The following is a 16,518-nucleotide window of genomic DNA, read 5'->3' as shown; positions in this document are numbered from 1 at the left end:
GTGTAATCTCAGTGGAAGAGACGTCGAAGGAGAGGAGCCTCGTTCATAAAGGCCACATCACAGTTCCAAGGAGAGGTAGCAAATGATTTTTCAATTCAAGAAAATGCTTGTTTTCCATTTACAACAAAAGAGAACAACAATCATAACATTTAAATACTTACTTCAGTGCACACATCTTAAGAAACTATGACATTGATTCTCTTGTTTTGAGTAAGATTAACTTACCCTGAAGTACGTTACCAACTACTTTAGGTGAAGATATTTCTGAAAAAAATACACTAAGACTATTAAAGAGAAAAATTTCCTATCAATTTAATCTGAAATCTATCACCTTTTTGCTAATTCAGTAACAGTGATTAAATTAAACATACGCCCTTGTGTCAATACAGAAATGCTTTATACTGAAATAGTAATTTTTTCCAAAGGAACAGGTTATACCAGTATAAGGCATTTTACATCCATATATCAATCTCATTTTTGATATGCTTCCTTTTTCATTATGTTGCATTGCAAAAATGGCAAAACTTCCTACTGCAGGACCTGGGTCCCCTTCTGTAAACATCAAGACCATTGTTTAAGACACTATCTAGTTATAAAGGTAGAGTGACAAACATGCATTCTCAACCAGATTTGCTGAAATAAGCACTTTGCTTTCCATAGTCCAGCATGACACTTACATGCTTGTACCTCTTAATCACTTTGATAGGCCTAAAAAAAAAAGAGTAATTCACTAAATCATTTAACCCTTCACTGAAATGGCAGCTCACTTGCTTCAAAATAGTGAAATAATCAGCTGCAAGCCAGATTTATTTACCTTTGACATGGTTAAATGAAGCTAACACATTAACACATCTGAACACAGTCAACACAAGTAATGTATTTAAACACTTGCTAGATTTCTTTGAATGCACAGGTATCAGGTATCTCAGCCAGTTTCAAGTGAAAGGTTGGTAACAGAAACCTGCCTGGACCACTGCTATCCTGCAGCAAAGTTTAGACTGATCTAATAGTAGTCATCTTTGCTGCTACATAGCAAGAAAGGATTTGCATTCATTGTCTTTTTATTAGGAAACTATTTTAATGACACCAATTCATCATGCAAGAGTTACAAAACCAGAAGTCTTGAGCACACTGCAGCCTAAAAGCTGTCAGATTAATTTTCTGGGGGGAAATCCCTAACTTTTTACAAAATGCTTTCCTTCCCGCACCAAAATTTAGCAACAACAGATTTTTCAACTTTCCCCAAAGGATATGTAAGAAAAGCATTAAATAAAAAATTAACTCTTTATATGCTAAATCCCGTAACAATGAATGTAAAACTTTTATCAGTTGTCAACATGCCTCTGCAATGTCACAGTAAAAAGTAGTACAGGTAACATTACTTTCAACATAACTTAAAATGACCAGTTCTCAACTTCTGTTAATATTGATAATAATTTTGAAGACTTTATGTAACCTAAAATGTACATAAAGTGTTTGTTTTTTTTTTAACAGAACTATACTTATGTTAATGTGTCCATTTGTTCACATCCATGTAACTCTACCAGCAATTCTTATAAAAAAATAGTCTTCACTTTTTCTATTTAATCTTATAAAATATTACATAAATAAATTTAGTTTCCCATATCACATAGCTTTTATGGGAAAGAGACACTTACCAATAGCTCTTCTTGTTGCTGATGGTCAACTGAACAGATATACAGCTGCAAGGATTTTAATTTCAAAATGCTTGAGTGCACGGGGATTCGGAAAACTTCATTAAATATTAACGGAGTTTGGAATTCCAAAGCTCTAGAGCAGTAAGTGGTTGGTGTGCCTGACTCAAGTGGTGGCAAATAAACTCTCACATGACTGGGAACAGAAAAACAGACAAACAGCACAAGTCAGACACAGAGCTTGATTTTGAGAAATGCAGAACAGCTTTAAGTAAAAACCATCAGTGTAACTTCTACATTAAGAATCTGCAGCAGGATCTCCTTGTTACAGGGATTTACTTTATATTCTTAACAGAGAAGAACTGCACAGCTGATTTGGATACACTATCATTTTCTGAGTAAATCTAATTTTTTTTTTTTAACTTGGTGCTCAAGTAGACCCACTAAGTGGCATCTGAGATGCCCTGAGGTATCCAAGGCATCTGCATGGCACTAGTAAATATGACACAGGATCTATGGGAGAGATGCAGCCTTCCCCTGAGCAGCAGCAGCTGGAGGCCAGGTGCTATGCCAAAATATTTCAAGTAGAAACACATGACAATGCTTAGGCAATCAAAGTTTCTCCTTAGTGTCACTGACCCATTTCTTCCTTATACCCACTAAGCATACCTTTCTGTCTTTCTTTTCAATTAAAGGGCAATTGGAAGAGCCAACTATGGTGGCACCAATGTGCTGGAGTCTGAAGCATCAGTTGGCTGAACAGCTTCACATGCTCTGAAAAGGCAGTGATGCTGCTGCAGACACATCCTCTCACTGCCACCAGCAACTGATTCTATGAACATACAACTGTGTAGAGGAGTTTACTTAACTGGCTAGGAGATTTTTCTGGTTTTGGTAAGTTAAATTTCTTCAGTCCACTGATCTATCCTGCAGCCACGAAATTTCTTGATTCTAGCCTAGGTAGTTAACTGAGAAGGACAGGGAACAGAACTGTCTTTTTGAGAGCCATTTAGATGCCTGATTGCGTTGATGACAATGTTCAACAAACCCTCTGAAGTTTTTGTTTTTTTTTTTCCTTAGTGACTCTACTTTATTTTCTTCAGATGACACTTACTTCTTTTTCTAATCACAAGACAACATGGTTGAGTGCTACCCAATGCTCATGTATTTTCCCTCTTACATTCCCCTGCATTCAGATTGAAAAAAAAAAAGAGAAAGACCAGCGCTGATGGACTGACCTATATGAGGAATTTCCACTTTTTTTTTGTTTGCAGTGTTAGTAAGATTTCTCAATGAAGGTCAACTCATTCAGTGAGATGTATGTCAATTAAACAACTCCCACAGAATTACTTATTTTACAATACAATGATGTTATCACACCTCTAGTTTTTAAAGAGTCTCAGAGATAAATATCAACAATTTTCTCTGGTCAAATTTCTTTAAAAGATGTTATAATATATATCACTAGATAAGACTGTGGTTTATGGCTACACTGCCATTATTTAAGAAACTTCTATTAGAATAAACTAACCAATGTTCTATATAAATGCAATATGGAATTTTAAAAAGTAGCACAGGGCAGTAAAGGTTAAAAAATTTAATTAATTGTACTAAGTTCCAGCTTCCATTTTGGTTAACTTTAGTTTTGGAAGTGTTTCATAGATATTTAAGCACAGGTGTAATGGCCACAGAAGTCTGCAGATGTCCTGACTGTTTTTTTCTTGTTTTGAGTGTTCATTTGTTGGTGGTTTTCTGTTGTTTCTGTGAGTTTAAGATACAGGGCAAGGGAGCTTTCTTACTGATTAATATAGACGTGATCACAGGAATTTTGAGAAAGTTACACAAAGCTTATTCTGGGATATATCAGTCTTTCCTTGTGTAAGATAAGACATACTGTCTTCTCCAGAAATGGCTTAATTTTGCATGAAGGCAAATAGCTTTATGGTAATTAAGACTGTGGCACAAAACAAGCAATGATTAGACTTTGGGTGATACTTAAGCTTACATTTTGCAGTTTTCTTTAACAACCAGACTAGTAAAGTTCTTCAGCTGTAATACATGGACTAAAAGACATTCACTTCCACTGTCATGCCTGGAAAAGAAATTTCCTGTGTTAGTCACCAAGCATCAATATTTTGATTAAGAGATAGAGATGAAAGACTAGTAAGATTTAAAAAACAATGTAGAAGTGTCATTGCTGTGAAATACATCTCTTACACAAATCAGTTTGAATCAAAAGAAATTACAGATATCACACTGATAACAGAATAATTATTTATTATTGACATTAATTACAGTAACAAATTTACCAGAACTAAGAAAAACTAAATGCTATTCATTTTAAAAGAAAGACATTCCCTACTGTGAATCTTGATAGTAATCAGGCTTTTTTTTTCAGGCATTTTTTTAAAACACATTCTTTGGTTTTAAGGGTTACACCATATGCATGCACGTGTTTACATCCATGTGTGTGTAACAACATTTCAATTACATTAGAAAAATCAGAGTGCATTTTCATGGGTTAGTGAAAATAAGCAAAAAACTCTAGTCTTTCACATTAACATGAATTTTGAAGTAAAATTAATGGGAATTAATTATCCAATGGGTAGAGACAATTATGGAGGGCTGTCAAAGATATGACATCCTGCCTTGCACTGCTGGAACTGCCCTTCCCCAAGCTGCTCCCACTACGAGCAGCAGTGTGTCCTAAAAGTGTTTCAAAGCTGCATTTGGGAACTGTATTTGTGTCTCTTCACCTGTGACTTTCCTAAAGTAATCCTCCTCTATCTGGCATAAAAAGATCTCACTCACAGAGACACATCCCTGTATCCATACTCATACTAACGGTCAAGACGATGAAAATAAATGTTACTGAAAGAAATAATGAAGGCCCTTTTTATCAGCCAGCATTCATAGAATCACAAAATAGCCTGGGTAGGAAGGGACCTTTAAAGGTCATCTAGACCACACACCCCTTCAGTAAAGCAGGGACATCTTCAACTGGATCAGGTTGCTCAGAGTCCTGTCCAACCTGACCTTCGTTTCTAGGGATGGGGCACCTACCACCACTCTGGGCAATCTGTTTCACCTTCCTCATTATAAAAAGTTTCTTCCTTATATCTAGTCCGAGTCTACCCTTTTTAGTTTAAAACCCATTACCCCTTGTCTTTTTGCAACAGACCCAGCTAAAAAGTTTGTCCCAATCTTTCTTAAAAGCCACCTTTAAGTACTAAAAGGTCACAATAAGGTCTCCCCAGAGCCTTTTATTCTCCAGGCTCTCTCAGCCTTTCCTTATAGGAGAGGTGTTCCAGCCCTCTCCTTATGCTGCACTGATTCTTATGGCCCTCCTTTGGACCTGCTCCAACAGGTCCATGCCTTTCCTGTGCTGAGGACTCCAGCAGTGAATGCAGAACTCCAGACGGGGTCTCATGAGAGCAGGGTAGAGGAGAAGAATCACCTCCCTTGACCTGCTGGCCATGCTTCTTTATATGCAGCCCAGGATACAGTTGGCTTTTTGGGCTACAAGCATGCATTGTTGGCTAGTGTCCAGCTTCCCAGCCACCAGTACCTGCAAGTCCTTCTCCACCAGGCTGCTCTCAATACCTCCATCCCTGAGCCTATGGTAATATTAGGGGTCACCCTAACCTGTGGGCAAGACCTTGTACTTGGCTGTGTTGATGTTCACAAGGATTACATGGGCCCACTTCTCAAGCATATCCATCTTCCTCTGGACAGCATCTCATCCCTCAGACATCTCAACCATACTACCCAGCTTACTGTTGTCTGCAAATTTGCTGAGGGTGCACTTGATCCCACTATGTCACTGAAGAAGTTAATAAACTGTACTGGTGCCAGTATGGATACCTGAGATGGAGATCCATCTGGACACTGAGTCATTAGCCAACACAGTCTGAATGTGAAATCTAAGCAATTCCTAAACCACCAAGCTGTCCACCCGTCCATCTCCATACATCTCCAGTCCATAGATCTCCACCATCCAATAAAACAATGTTGTCAGGCACCATGTCAGAGGCCTTACAGAAGTCTATAGAGATGATATGTGTAGCTCTTCCCTTGCCCACTGATGTAGTCACTATCACAGAAGGCCACAAAGCTGGTTAAGCAGGACTTGCACTTGCTGAAGCCATGCTGGTTGTCTTGAATCACCTCCCTGTCCTCTATGTGTCTTAGCACAGCTTTTAGGAGGATCAGCTCCGTGTTCTTCCCAGATGATGCTGACAGGTTGGTAGCTCCCAGGGTCCTCATTTCCACCCTTTTTAAAACTTGGGTGCAATGTTTCCCTTTTTCAGTCACCAGGGGCTTCACCCTACCCCCATGACCTTTCAAGCACCTTGCACCAGCCAATTCCCCCAGGATTCTGGGACATTACTCATCAGGTCCCATAGACTTATGTACATTTAGGTTACTCAGGTCATCAAGAACCTGATCTCCTACGGGGCAGGGAGGCTCCCCTAGTGCCTGCCTTGCTGGAGAGATGTTGCCAATAAAGACTGAAGCAAAAAAGCTGTTGAGTACCCCAGCCTTGTTCTCATGAAATGTTATCAGTTTGCCAGTCTTAATCATTGGGGAGTACACTTTCTTTGACCCTCCTTTTCTCACTGACACACCTGTAAAAGCCCTTCTTACTATTCTTTGCATCCCTTATCGAGTTCAGTTCCATCCACACCTTGGCCTTCCTGACACCATCCCTACAAACCCAGGCACCATCATCTCTATACTCCTCCTAAGATACCTGTCCCTACTTCCACTGCCTGAGCACTGAAAGGACACTGAATGAACTGTGGGTTAAGGCCCAGCCCCAGCACAAAGTAGCATGTGACTGGCTAATCTGTACATCTTACTAAACTTTGGCTTTCTGTTCAGAAACTTTTTTAAACTATCCACTGCAGTCAAGCTTATTAAAAAGTCAAAAAGCAAACCAAAGAAAACCAATGCACGATTACTGCCAAGTTGACAGGGAGAAAGAGTACAAACACTACTCACAGAAATCCAACATGTATTTGTGGTTCTTCATTACTGGCAGCATCACCATAAACAGGCTCTTCCAGGTCTTCATTCCTGCAGGAACAGAAAGTACTGTAAACTACATACTGACCTAAGCCATTTAAATATACTGAAAGAGCATTTATTTTGTGGTTTGTGGATATAAGCAATTGTTCAGTAACATAAGAGGGACAGGTAACATAGAAGGCATCGAGATCTACACAGAAGTAGTAATTCACAATATTAAAAAGTGAGGTTTTAAAGTACCTTTCTGAAGATATTCAGGTTATTTTAGTATCCATTCTGCCTTCCATTTCTCTTTAGCATCCTCACAACCTTATCTTCTTCCCACTTACTGTTTGTTGTGTTAAAAAAACTATATGAAGTAGTCACATCTTCACCCATCCTTCAATCACTTGGTCAAGCTGTGCATTTTTATATTTTCAGTAGTTCACATATTTCCTTTTGTAGTTACATGCTTATCACATACTACTCAGAATTTTAAGTTACGCTCTGCATAACTTTGTTTTGTTATAGAAGGTTGAAGTAAAATCAATTATTTACAACTAATAAGCTAAGAAGCCTGTTTTTCAAGGGAGAAGTATACGGTGCTAAAATGTTACAAGACAAAGCAAAAGGGACTTTGCACTGGTGAAGATGACAGTGGAACTGCATCTAAAAAGCTTCTTTCCTTTGAAACATGCAACCTAATGTTCTTAAATTAGTAAATATTAGCAATTTGGAAAGCATATTGGGAAATTTACAATTAATTCCTTTGGACCACGTGGTAGAACAGGACTATTTCCAGCTTACTATGCATTTATACACCTGACCTTTTGCTTAAAGCTTCAAACACGCCACTGTCACTAGCCAGTGAATGATCTGAGAGACATGCTGAAACTCGCCTGGCTCTCCTCTCCGATCTTCTACCACTGTCTCCTCGCAGAGTTACAGCTGTCATGGGGAAAAAGATGAAGATAACATCAGCTCAAGACACTCTCTTAAAAATTAAACAAGAAACATTTATTATTGTTATCGAAACTCGTGGCAAAACAATTGGCATAAACACAGTTCATTGCTTCTTCATCTACCCCTTATATTAAAAATCCAGAATACTCTCAACAGGAGATTTTCTGTGGGAGAATTGAGAAAGGAAGCTTGTGGCTAATTTCCCTCTTACAAGACTAAGTATAAACCACTTGCATTGTTCTTGCAGTGCTTTTCTGGTGGAATAATCCCTCCTGGAGGAAGATTTACATTAATTCAGCATATGTACACGATATCCTAAACTCTGAAGATTTACCTACTGAATATACAATAGGTTGAAAACAAACACAGAGACTGATTCTTTTACGAAGTTATCTGATAACACAATGTGAGGTTTTGTTCTCATTTGTTTCCTAATACAAAGTCTCAAAGAATACTGTTTATACCATCACATAATAGCAGCTTTTATTTACAGTCTGAGAGGCATTATCAAAAAGAAACAGCACTTTCCAACTCACTCAGACCACTGTTTTTTCAAATGCTTGGACTTTGAGAACTGATGGGAGGGAGAAGGAAACAATTTTCAGCCCCCTCTTCCACCCTTCCTCAAATGATCAGCAGCACCATAATCACGTTCATGTTGTAAGTATATCAACAAAAATTATTTTATGCATCAGGTTTTGCCCAGGCAAGTACACACAGCAGCTACCAACCACTTAAGGTACATGCACATGAGGTAATGCTCAAGAATGGCATAGGTAAGGTTTTGACACTTCAACAACAGCTCCTAATGAGTTTGTTTTCCTTCATGTCCTAGAAAGAACCACTAAACAGACTTGTGGAAATGCAGTTTCTTCACTACCAGGTGAAGATTTTTTTGCCAACTTTCCCTCCTTTTGCTTAAGGCGGAATGATCGTCCTCAAAGCAAAAAAGCAATGGCAAAGATGTGCCACTTCAGAGGTAGAGAAAGCATGTTATTTGCCTCTACCCATGCTCAGAAACTTGAAACAGACAGCATGGAAGCATTCCAGTTTCAGCAGACAGCATTTGGAGTGACAGCAGCACAGTGCAAATCACACAGGAGGCAAGCACTAGCTCATGTTTGCTGTTTACTATGTCTGACTAAGGATGAAACATGCCTTAACAACTCATAAAGTACCTCTGTTAGGTATCATCTTAAGGCATCAAAACCAAAACGCTGGTACCTCAACATTAAGTTTCCTTCAGCAGAGCTCCAGCCCACAGCTTGAGCTCCACCTGCAAAGCCCAGCTGAGGTACAGACACTGAACCACCCCCCTCCCATCTCACCTCCCACCAAAGCATCACCAGGAGAGGATGTCAGGACTCGAAGCTTTGTCAAGATCCCTCAAATTAACACAACCATGTCACTGCTATCAACAGATGTGTCAACCTAAGGTTAGCTCTAACCCACTGTAGGGCTAGCAGGTTGCATTGAGCACAGCAGTCCTGTGGCAGCCTGAGGTATGTTCCTTTTATTAGGGTACCAACAGCACAAAATCCCAAAAGATGTTCCAAAAATCACAGGGTCCTGTTTGAAGCTAAAATTCCCAGTTCTCTATCCTTTCAGATCCCTGAGTAGCCCCACAGACCTCTCTATGGACAAATTCAATGAAGGATTTTGTCATCTTCAGCTATGCAGGAAATTTATCTGCTGACCAGGAACATCCCAATCTGCATTTGTTTCTGTGCCTGGAGAAAGAACAATCCTTCCCCATCAATTACAGCAGCCAAACCTTATTGTACATCACACACCGTGCAGTGTTATTCATGTCATCCTCACCTCAAATGAGAGGCAAGTTCAAGCTAGCACACAGAAAGCAAAGAAGCCACACTCTCCACCATCACTTGTGCAAAGCGGTGAGCTTGTTTGGGTTTTTTTGTTTATTTTTTTCCTTGTTTCATTTTCCTTGTTTGTTTGGATTTTTTAAAGATCTTTATATTGGGTGAGCCCATCTATGGGTTATGTCATCTCTGGTATTTATACTGAATCAAAACTAGCAGCCTGCAGAGGCATCTTTTAGAGTGAAAGTTTCCCATTAATTTCACATCAGTGTAAAGAGGCTGAATTTCACAGAAGTTTTGTATGAAAGTGCTTCTATAATTTCTGTACTAATTTCAACTAGTTATACCAGGTGGTCTTTTTGTAGATAAACCTCTGGCTCACCCCTCCATGTGAACACTCTGTATAGATGCAGTGGACAAAAAAACTCATGGGCTCTGTCCTTGGGAGCTTCATGTTCTCTAATTGTCTGAAAGAAAATATTGGTCTGAAGCACCAACATAATGCCATGAAAAACTGACATATTACAGCAGTGATGTAAAACCTGACAATTATTTGCTCACTGCCTGCAGGCCATGGAAGCATTTGATAAAATCTGAAAAATCACAGAGAAGCTGTGAGGGATGCAAACACCAGAGCATGCCCTTGACCAGAAAAACTCAACAGGATAAATGGGTCAAGAAGAAACAAACATCAGATTTTGGTTTAAAAAGAACAAGGTTTAAACACAGGTTACAGACCTTATAATGCTGGAACCTATTAATTGTTTAAAAAAAAAGTTTCTGAGGTAGACAATTACCTTTCATTTTCTTATTTAAATAAAAAAAATTAATATCCATGAACAGTGTCTGAATTTACACAACTGCTGGGTGCTAAAGGTTGGTAAACATAAGACAGCCCTGATTAAAAGAACATTCTCACATGTCATTAATTGAAAAAGTGTACTACTTCAAAGGAAATTTTAGTGTCCAAGATTTCATTAGCTAAAAAAACCATGTAAATAAATCTAAAGCACATTTCACAAGCTTAGGAGACTACAAATACCGCACATCAGCTCAAAATGCTCTAATGAAAGAGTCAAACACTAATAAAAACTAAATCCGAGACACAAGCAGACCTTACCTACCATGATGCTGCCAGGCATTACTATGATATAACAATGCTGAAGCTCACAGAACATTTTTTCCAGGAATCTAACTACAGCCATGAATACATTGTTTAGTTGACATAGCAAAAAATTAGGTATGCCATAATGATTAAACAGATACAGCACAATATCAAACAAACCCAAATGTAGCAAAATCTGCCTCTTCTTCACATGCAACTCAAAAAACCCCTCAAAACTCCCAACCAAAACAAACAACCCCCAAAACAACAAACCAAAAAATAAAGAAATAAAACCGAACCAACACTTCACACAGAAAAACACACTGGGAATTACAGGCAAAAACAGCACAGTAAGTAATTTCAGGTTCACTTACAGTGAATTTTTCTGTTGTGCCGCGTGAGAAACAAGACAAAATAAAAAGCACACAATGATAAATCATATTTTAGATCTATGACAAAATTTTCCAAACAAGATATTATTTAGGCATTTAAAGAAACTTAGTTCTTGAAAGATTATATTAGAATAGAGAGGGAGAGATAGTAACAATTTTAAAGCCCAATAGTTTATTAAAATGTTGCCTCCTGCTCCCAGCTTTACAAATACAATGGACCTAACCTCCCAGGCATATTCCCTCCACTCACACATTAACATGTTTCACAGTATGTCCATGAAACAGATGCAGTACCAAGAAAACACCAGGTCAGCAACTGACTGTCAAAATTGATGTTCATGAACAACTCCCTGACCTTGCTCAAGTGCTGCTTCAGTGCAGAGTACGTGCACTTTACTCAGCATTAGCCCTCCCAGCCCCCAGAATTTGCAAAAAACTACCTCATGCTTTCTCTAGGGAAGAAACAGCAAGTTATTTTTCTGAGCTGAATAATTACTAGTTTTCCAGTGTCACATTATGCTACCAGACCATTGGGTGGCAGCAACAATGCACACTGCATGGTACCTCGGTTAAAATGAAACCCCCCCAATATCTGGGGTGCCTAAACTGTGATACAACCTCAATGCTCCATCAAATTCTTCAAGAAAAGAATATAAACCCCAAATAATTTCAAAACATTCGATTGCTACTTGCAAACAACTGCATTACAATTACAAACCCACCAGTCAGTGAGTGTGAAGCTCAAAGCAGTCACGTCTACAACCCAAAATCACACAGGTTATACAGATTTTTATTAAGCAAATGGTTTCAAATGCAAATTTTTTTTTTTTAAATTAAAAAAAAGACAGCCTGGCTATTTTTGAACTATGCATACTTTCTCAAAAAGCAAGACAAAGCACTCCTGCACACAGAGAAAAGTCGTAATCCCTGGGCTAGGAGCTAGAGCTGGACACCACAGCAGCAACAGCATGTTCTACCAGAGGTTTTCAAAGAAATGTCTAATATGTAAAAAATACAACATAATAGGGACAAAAGAAAAAACAAAGCAGGAACTGAGACTCTCATCCTGTTGCTCCCTAGGCCCTCATCCCGTCCTTCATTTCTAGGAAACACATAAGAGCTATAAATTAACTACTAACATAGTTTCACTTACCACAACGGGTGAAGACATGCTGTGGTCTGATCTGAGGTTTAAAGAAAGCCTCAGGAAGCCTCCTCATGGCATGAATTTAAGCACAAACTTACATCCTGGTTCTGGAATTCTGTTTATTTTGGTCTGAATGCTGCAATATGGGCACTAGAAATGTTTACATCTAGTAAATGTAAATTCTGCAGCAGTATCTTTTGGAAATACTGGCTGCGTTGAGGAACGTAGGTAAATCTAGACTCAGATGCTGTTTGAGCAATACGAACTTTTAATTTTCAGCACAGTGGTGACATACTCTTTTTTAAAATGAAAAACTGAAAGCTTTTCCTTAAATACTGTCAATGCTCCTTGTCACTAGCACTTGACAAGCAAGATTTTGGTAGGATAATATGATACATACTCTGGATATGTATAAAATTACTCTTGATGTGCTAAGTCCTGAATGCAACATTCTATGCAATCACTAACACAGAATTCTGGATATAGAAATGGGATAGGAATTACAGCCCTTCTCTCTACTGTGATGATTTTATGAGCAACACAAGCAAGCCAACAAAATGAAAGTCATCATGAAGGAATATTGTTTTTCACTTTAACAACAGTTCTTCATTTGATTAATTAAAATAGGGAAAGAAATTTCTCTCATGCCTGTATGGTCAGGTTTTTAAATTTGTTAGTTTTGCTTTTTAAAACTGTTTCATCTTTTGATCTATCTAACTTATATTTCTCACCTGTACTGCTTCAGAAGCTCCCACCAATGCAAGTTAAAGCAAGTCCATCAACTTCACAGTCAAGTTAAAAAAAGAAAACTCAACAGTAACTCAACAGAAGCTGCACACATCTCTCCTCAGCAATCACAGGGCACAGGTTCTTTGAGGCAACCACGCAGGTGGATGGCTAACTTCCCATATACTCCCAACCAAAAATGCTCCTTGGCTGACAAAGGACTCTACTCATGAGCACAGGGCACTCAACACGGCAGTGTCCCTGTGGCTTCTGATCCATTGCACAATTCAGACACGGGAAGCTGGTTTGGGGCACGTAAGAATTCAGTGTGGAGTCAGCCAGCCTTCAAGCACTGTCAGCAGCACCACATCATGCCTGGTATTGTTTTTAGGGTGGTGGGTTTGTTTTCCTAGCTCCCCTGGGTTTGTGCAGCTTTAAATTATCATAATAATGGCAACATGGGTACAAATGGAGACCTCAGACTTAACTAAACCACATGCTTTTGCTAATTTCAAGTCCAAGATCAAAACACTCATTTCTTGATGTGCTACACTCCAAAGAAAATCCATGTTCCATTCCCTTTCCTTCTCCCACTTCACTACTATTTTAAGATTCATTTACATGGATTTCTCTACTTTTTCACCTCTTTGCCCTCAGTCTGAAGTCTCAGGCTTGGGGCTTTTTGTTTGTTTGTTTTAATAGCTAACATCTACCATTTAATTTTTAACTGATGGAAGTAAAAGAAGCCAAATAGAGGAGCAATCTCTACTGAGATAGTACACTTAGGTCTGTGGGGCATCTTCTATGTGACAAAATAACAATGTCCGGAATAACTCACCTCCCCCAGTTTGGACACCAGTCAGCTGTGGTCCCATTTCTCTCAGCCCTTCACTGTCCCCAGGGTAAGTGGATGCCTGAGACGAGCTCGTTCCTTGCGCGTCATCGTCACCCAAAGCTGCGGTCTGAGCCCTGAGCATTTCCAGGGCTCCTATGCTTGCCATCTCCTCGAAACCTTCTGACATCTGAGCCAAGGGAGAATCTCGAGACGCAGAGAGAAACGGGGTGTCCAGAGGTGAGCTCGGAGGGGAGAGCGATGACAAGGAAGACCGCGACGACAGGGACGCCAGGGACTGCGGGGTATCCAGAGACCTCCTCTGCTTGTTGAAATTCGAGTGCCCAATGGGATCAGCATAGGGCACATCTTTTGTGAGAGACTCAAAGGGAATGATGTCAAAGCGTAAGTGCTGCCCGTAGTCTGTGACACTGTCTGCCTTGTCGTACTGCGGGAGGCCGTAGATGTCTGTGAAGCTGACTGAGCTGAGGGAGCCTCTGCTGGAGGCCAGGGATCCTCGACTGGAGGCCAGGGATCCCCTGCTGCTGCCAGAGGACATTGTGAGGGTGCTAGCTGACAGGCTGTGTCAGGCAAAGGAAGAGAAAACAAAAGAGGCCCTTTCAGATGCAATCAGAAACACCAGCACAGATATAAAAGCATCAATCCAGATTACACAGGTGGTTTTACGTGTATTCGGTAAAGCTACGCAGAGAGATTATTTGACATTTTGAGGTTTAGCTTGTGTCTCTCGCCCTGGTCTCAAGTACAATCATGACTGCAACAGCACAAGTGACAATGAAATCACGTGCCTGAAGACAAAGGATCCAATAGGATGAGTCTACTCTTTTTTCCACCATATAAGGTCCAAAAATTTGGCAGAAAAGAGGTCAAAGCAGAATCTGGGTCAATGGACTCAATGTAAAGCCATGAAGTAGAGATTATCATGATCCAGCTTGAATTTAGACTATCTGTCAGTCATAAATATTACCAGAGAGAAGTAAGATTTGTCAAGTCCTAACAAACTTCTGCGTAAGCCTCATCCTCACAGTGAAAAAAAAAAAAAAAGACTGTAGGATGAATCCTATTCCAGTTCCTTTTACAACTCTCAGAAAGGGACAGAAGGATATAACAGAGAGAGATGAAGTGAGACACAGCAGGAACTGAGCTTTTGATGTTGGCATGATGTTGAGCTGAGGAATCCCCAAGAGCTGCATCTAAAGAGGCAGCTGGGAGTGTGAATATCCAAAACATTCTGGGCTTCTGTGTGGGTCTTAGCACATTCTCGTATTTAAATGGCAAAATTTTGTCATCTCAGCAGGGATCAAAAATCTCTCCTCTGGAGAAGTTATCAGAATTTTAAACCTCACATGATTTAAAAGAATGTTATCTTCATATTAGTGAAACTGTAACAATAATATAACGGGGTTGAAGGATATAACTTCTTTCCAGAAATTAAGATAACATATAAAATTCCCAAATGCACATAATAATCTGGCTCAGACAGCCATCATTACTATCTAGAAAATTCCATCCAAATCATCACATTCCATAGACCAAACTGTATAAATTTAGTAAAAACACAGACGTATTAAAAGGTAAACTTTTTAGATTATTAATACTATTCTCTGCTGCAGTTAAACTTTAAAACCTGCTGGATTTACATAACTCACCTTTTTAACTGGGAGTGTAAATATGAGGTTAAGCGTGTAGCTTCTTCTAGTTGCATAAGCAGACAATTTCTCTTTTCCTGTAACAGTATCCTGTAATTAAACAGATACATATTACTATTTTTCTTCATTTTCTTCATTACAGTAGTGCTCATGAAGTGCTAGGAGCTTTCCAAGTACAGAAAAATATCCCTGCATTGCAGTTTGGAATATTAAAAAAAAACTTTCACTGTTTAATGAAAAGTTTTACTTTATGCAGCAATGGAAATTCCAGGAAGAATACATGAACCAAGACTCAAACAGAATTCTCAGACAAGAAAAGTAACTGAAGCACAATGTAAGCATCATGATGTTGGAAATACATTACAGCAAAGTTATAAAAAGTCCTAGGTAAAAACATCAGGCTTCACAAGATTAATTTTTCCCTTGCAGCAACCTGATTGTGCCAGTAAAATACAGAGAACTACTATGACTTTCATTGCCTTGGCAGGAAAAAAATATTCCAAATAGCCCTATTATCCACATTAATTAGTGTCAAATTTCAAAGATAAAAAAGAAATTTTTGGAGGACTTCAGTTAAGCTGAAAACTCAACCTTAAGTTCTAGTTCTAGGTATTTCAAATATATTTATATATTTTTATATATAAGGAGGTGATACAGCATTTTGAATAGTAAGCTATGACAAAAATTTCACTGCAACTTATTTTTTGCCCATTCCAATAGCAGTCACCTGAAGTACTCAGAGCTACTGCCACAACAAAAATGGAATGTACCTATTAACCTTGTTAGTCTCATAAACCTGTAAGATAGCCTCAAAACACAGAATTTAGGTTATTAAAACTTTAAGGGTTAAATTTTATCTATTGATATCACATGTATTCTTTTTCTGAAACCACTATTTTAACCATGCCTGGTGTTTTCTTTTTCCAAGCCTAATCTCACTGAATTTTAAATTAAATCAGGGTGTTTTGTACTGTTTTGTACTGTATATTTGTATGTCCAGGAAAGGTACTGAGGTACTGCTCCAGCTCTGCATTCACAAGTTGGCTGGAAACTAGGATTCTGACAGTTTGGAAAAAGGAAATCAAACTTATTTGAGGGCTTCAGACCTTCCTCAACTACAAAGATAGCTCCTAGAAGTGAACGTGTTAATGGACAGGATAAAAAAAAAATAAATAAAATGGATGGCTAAGAAAAA

General features: G+C 38.9%; 1 protein-coding gene across 4 annotated transcripts in view; it reads right to left on the bottom strand.

Moving 5' to 3' along the window:
* Positions 1 to 16,518, bottom strand: part of WWC3 (WWC family member 3) — a 100,076-nt gene that overhangs the window by 9,404 nt on the left and 74,154 nt on the right. For 3 of the 4 annotated variants that reach the window (XM_071747947.1, XM_071747930.1, XM_071747921.1), the window contains exons 10-15: positions 15,324 to 15,413; positions 13,660 to 14,234; positions 7,493 to 7,613; positions 6,660 to 6,734; positions 3,661 to 3,747; positions 1,659 to 1,851 (exon numbers count right to left, since the gene is read on the bottom strand). In XM_071747947.1, the coding sequence (XP_071604048.1) occupies positions 1,659 to 1,851; positions 3,661 to 3,747; positions 6,660 to 6,734; positions 7,493 to 7,613; positions 13,660 to 14,234; positions 15,324 to 15,413 (1,141 nt within the window). The remainder of the gene's footprint in view (positions 1 to 1,658; positions 1,852 to 3,660; positions 3,748 to 6,659; positions 6,735 to 7,492; positions 7,614 to 13,659; positions 14,235 to 15,323; positions 15,414 to 16,518) is intronic. The other variant, XM_071747938.1, reaches the window with a different exon arrangement.

The sequence above is a fragment of the Heliangelus exortis genome, chromosome 1 (assembly GCF_036169615.1).
Source record: "Heliangelus exortis chromosome 1, bHelExo1.hap1, whole genome shotgun sequence".
In the NCBI taxonomy this organism is placed as follows: domain Eukaryota; kingdom Metazoa; phylum Chordata; class Aves; order Apodiformes; family Trochilidae; genus Heliangelus; species Heliangelus exortis.
Note: the sequence above shows the minus strand (reverse complement) of the source record. Positions and strands in the feature narration are given on the sequence as shown.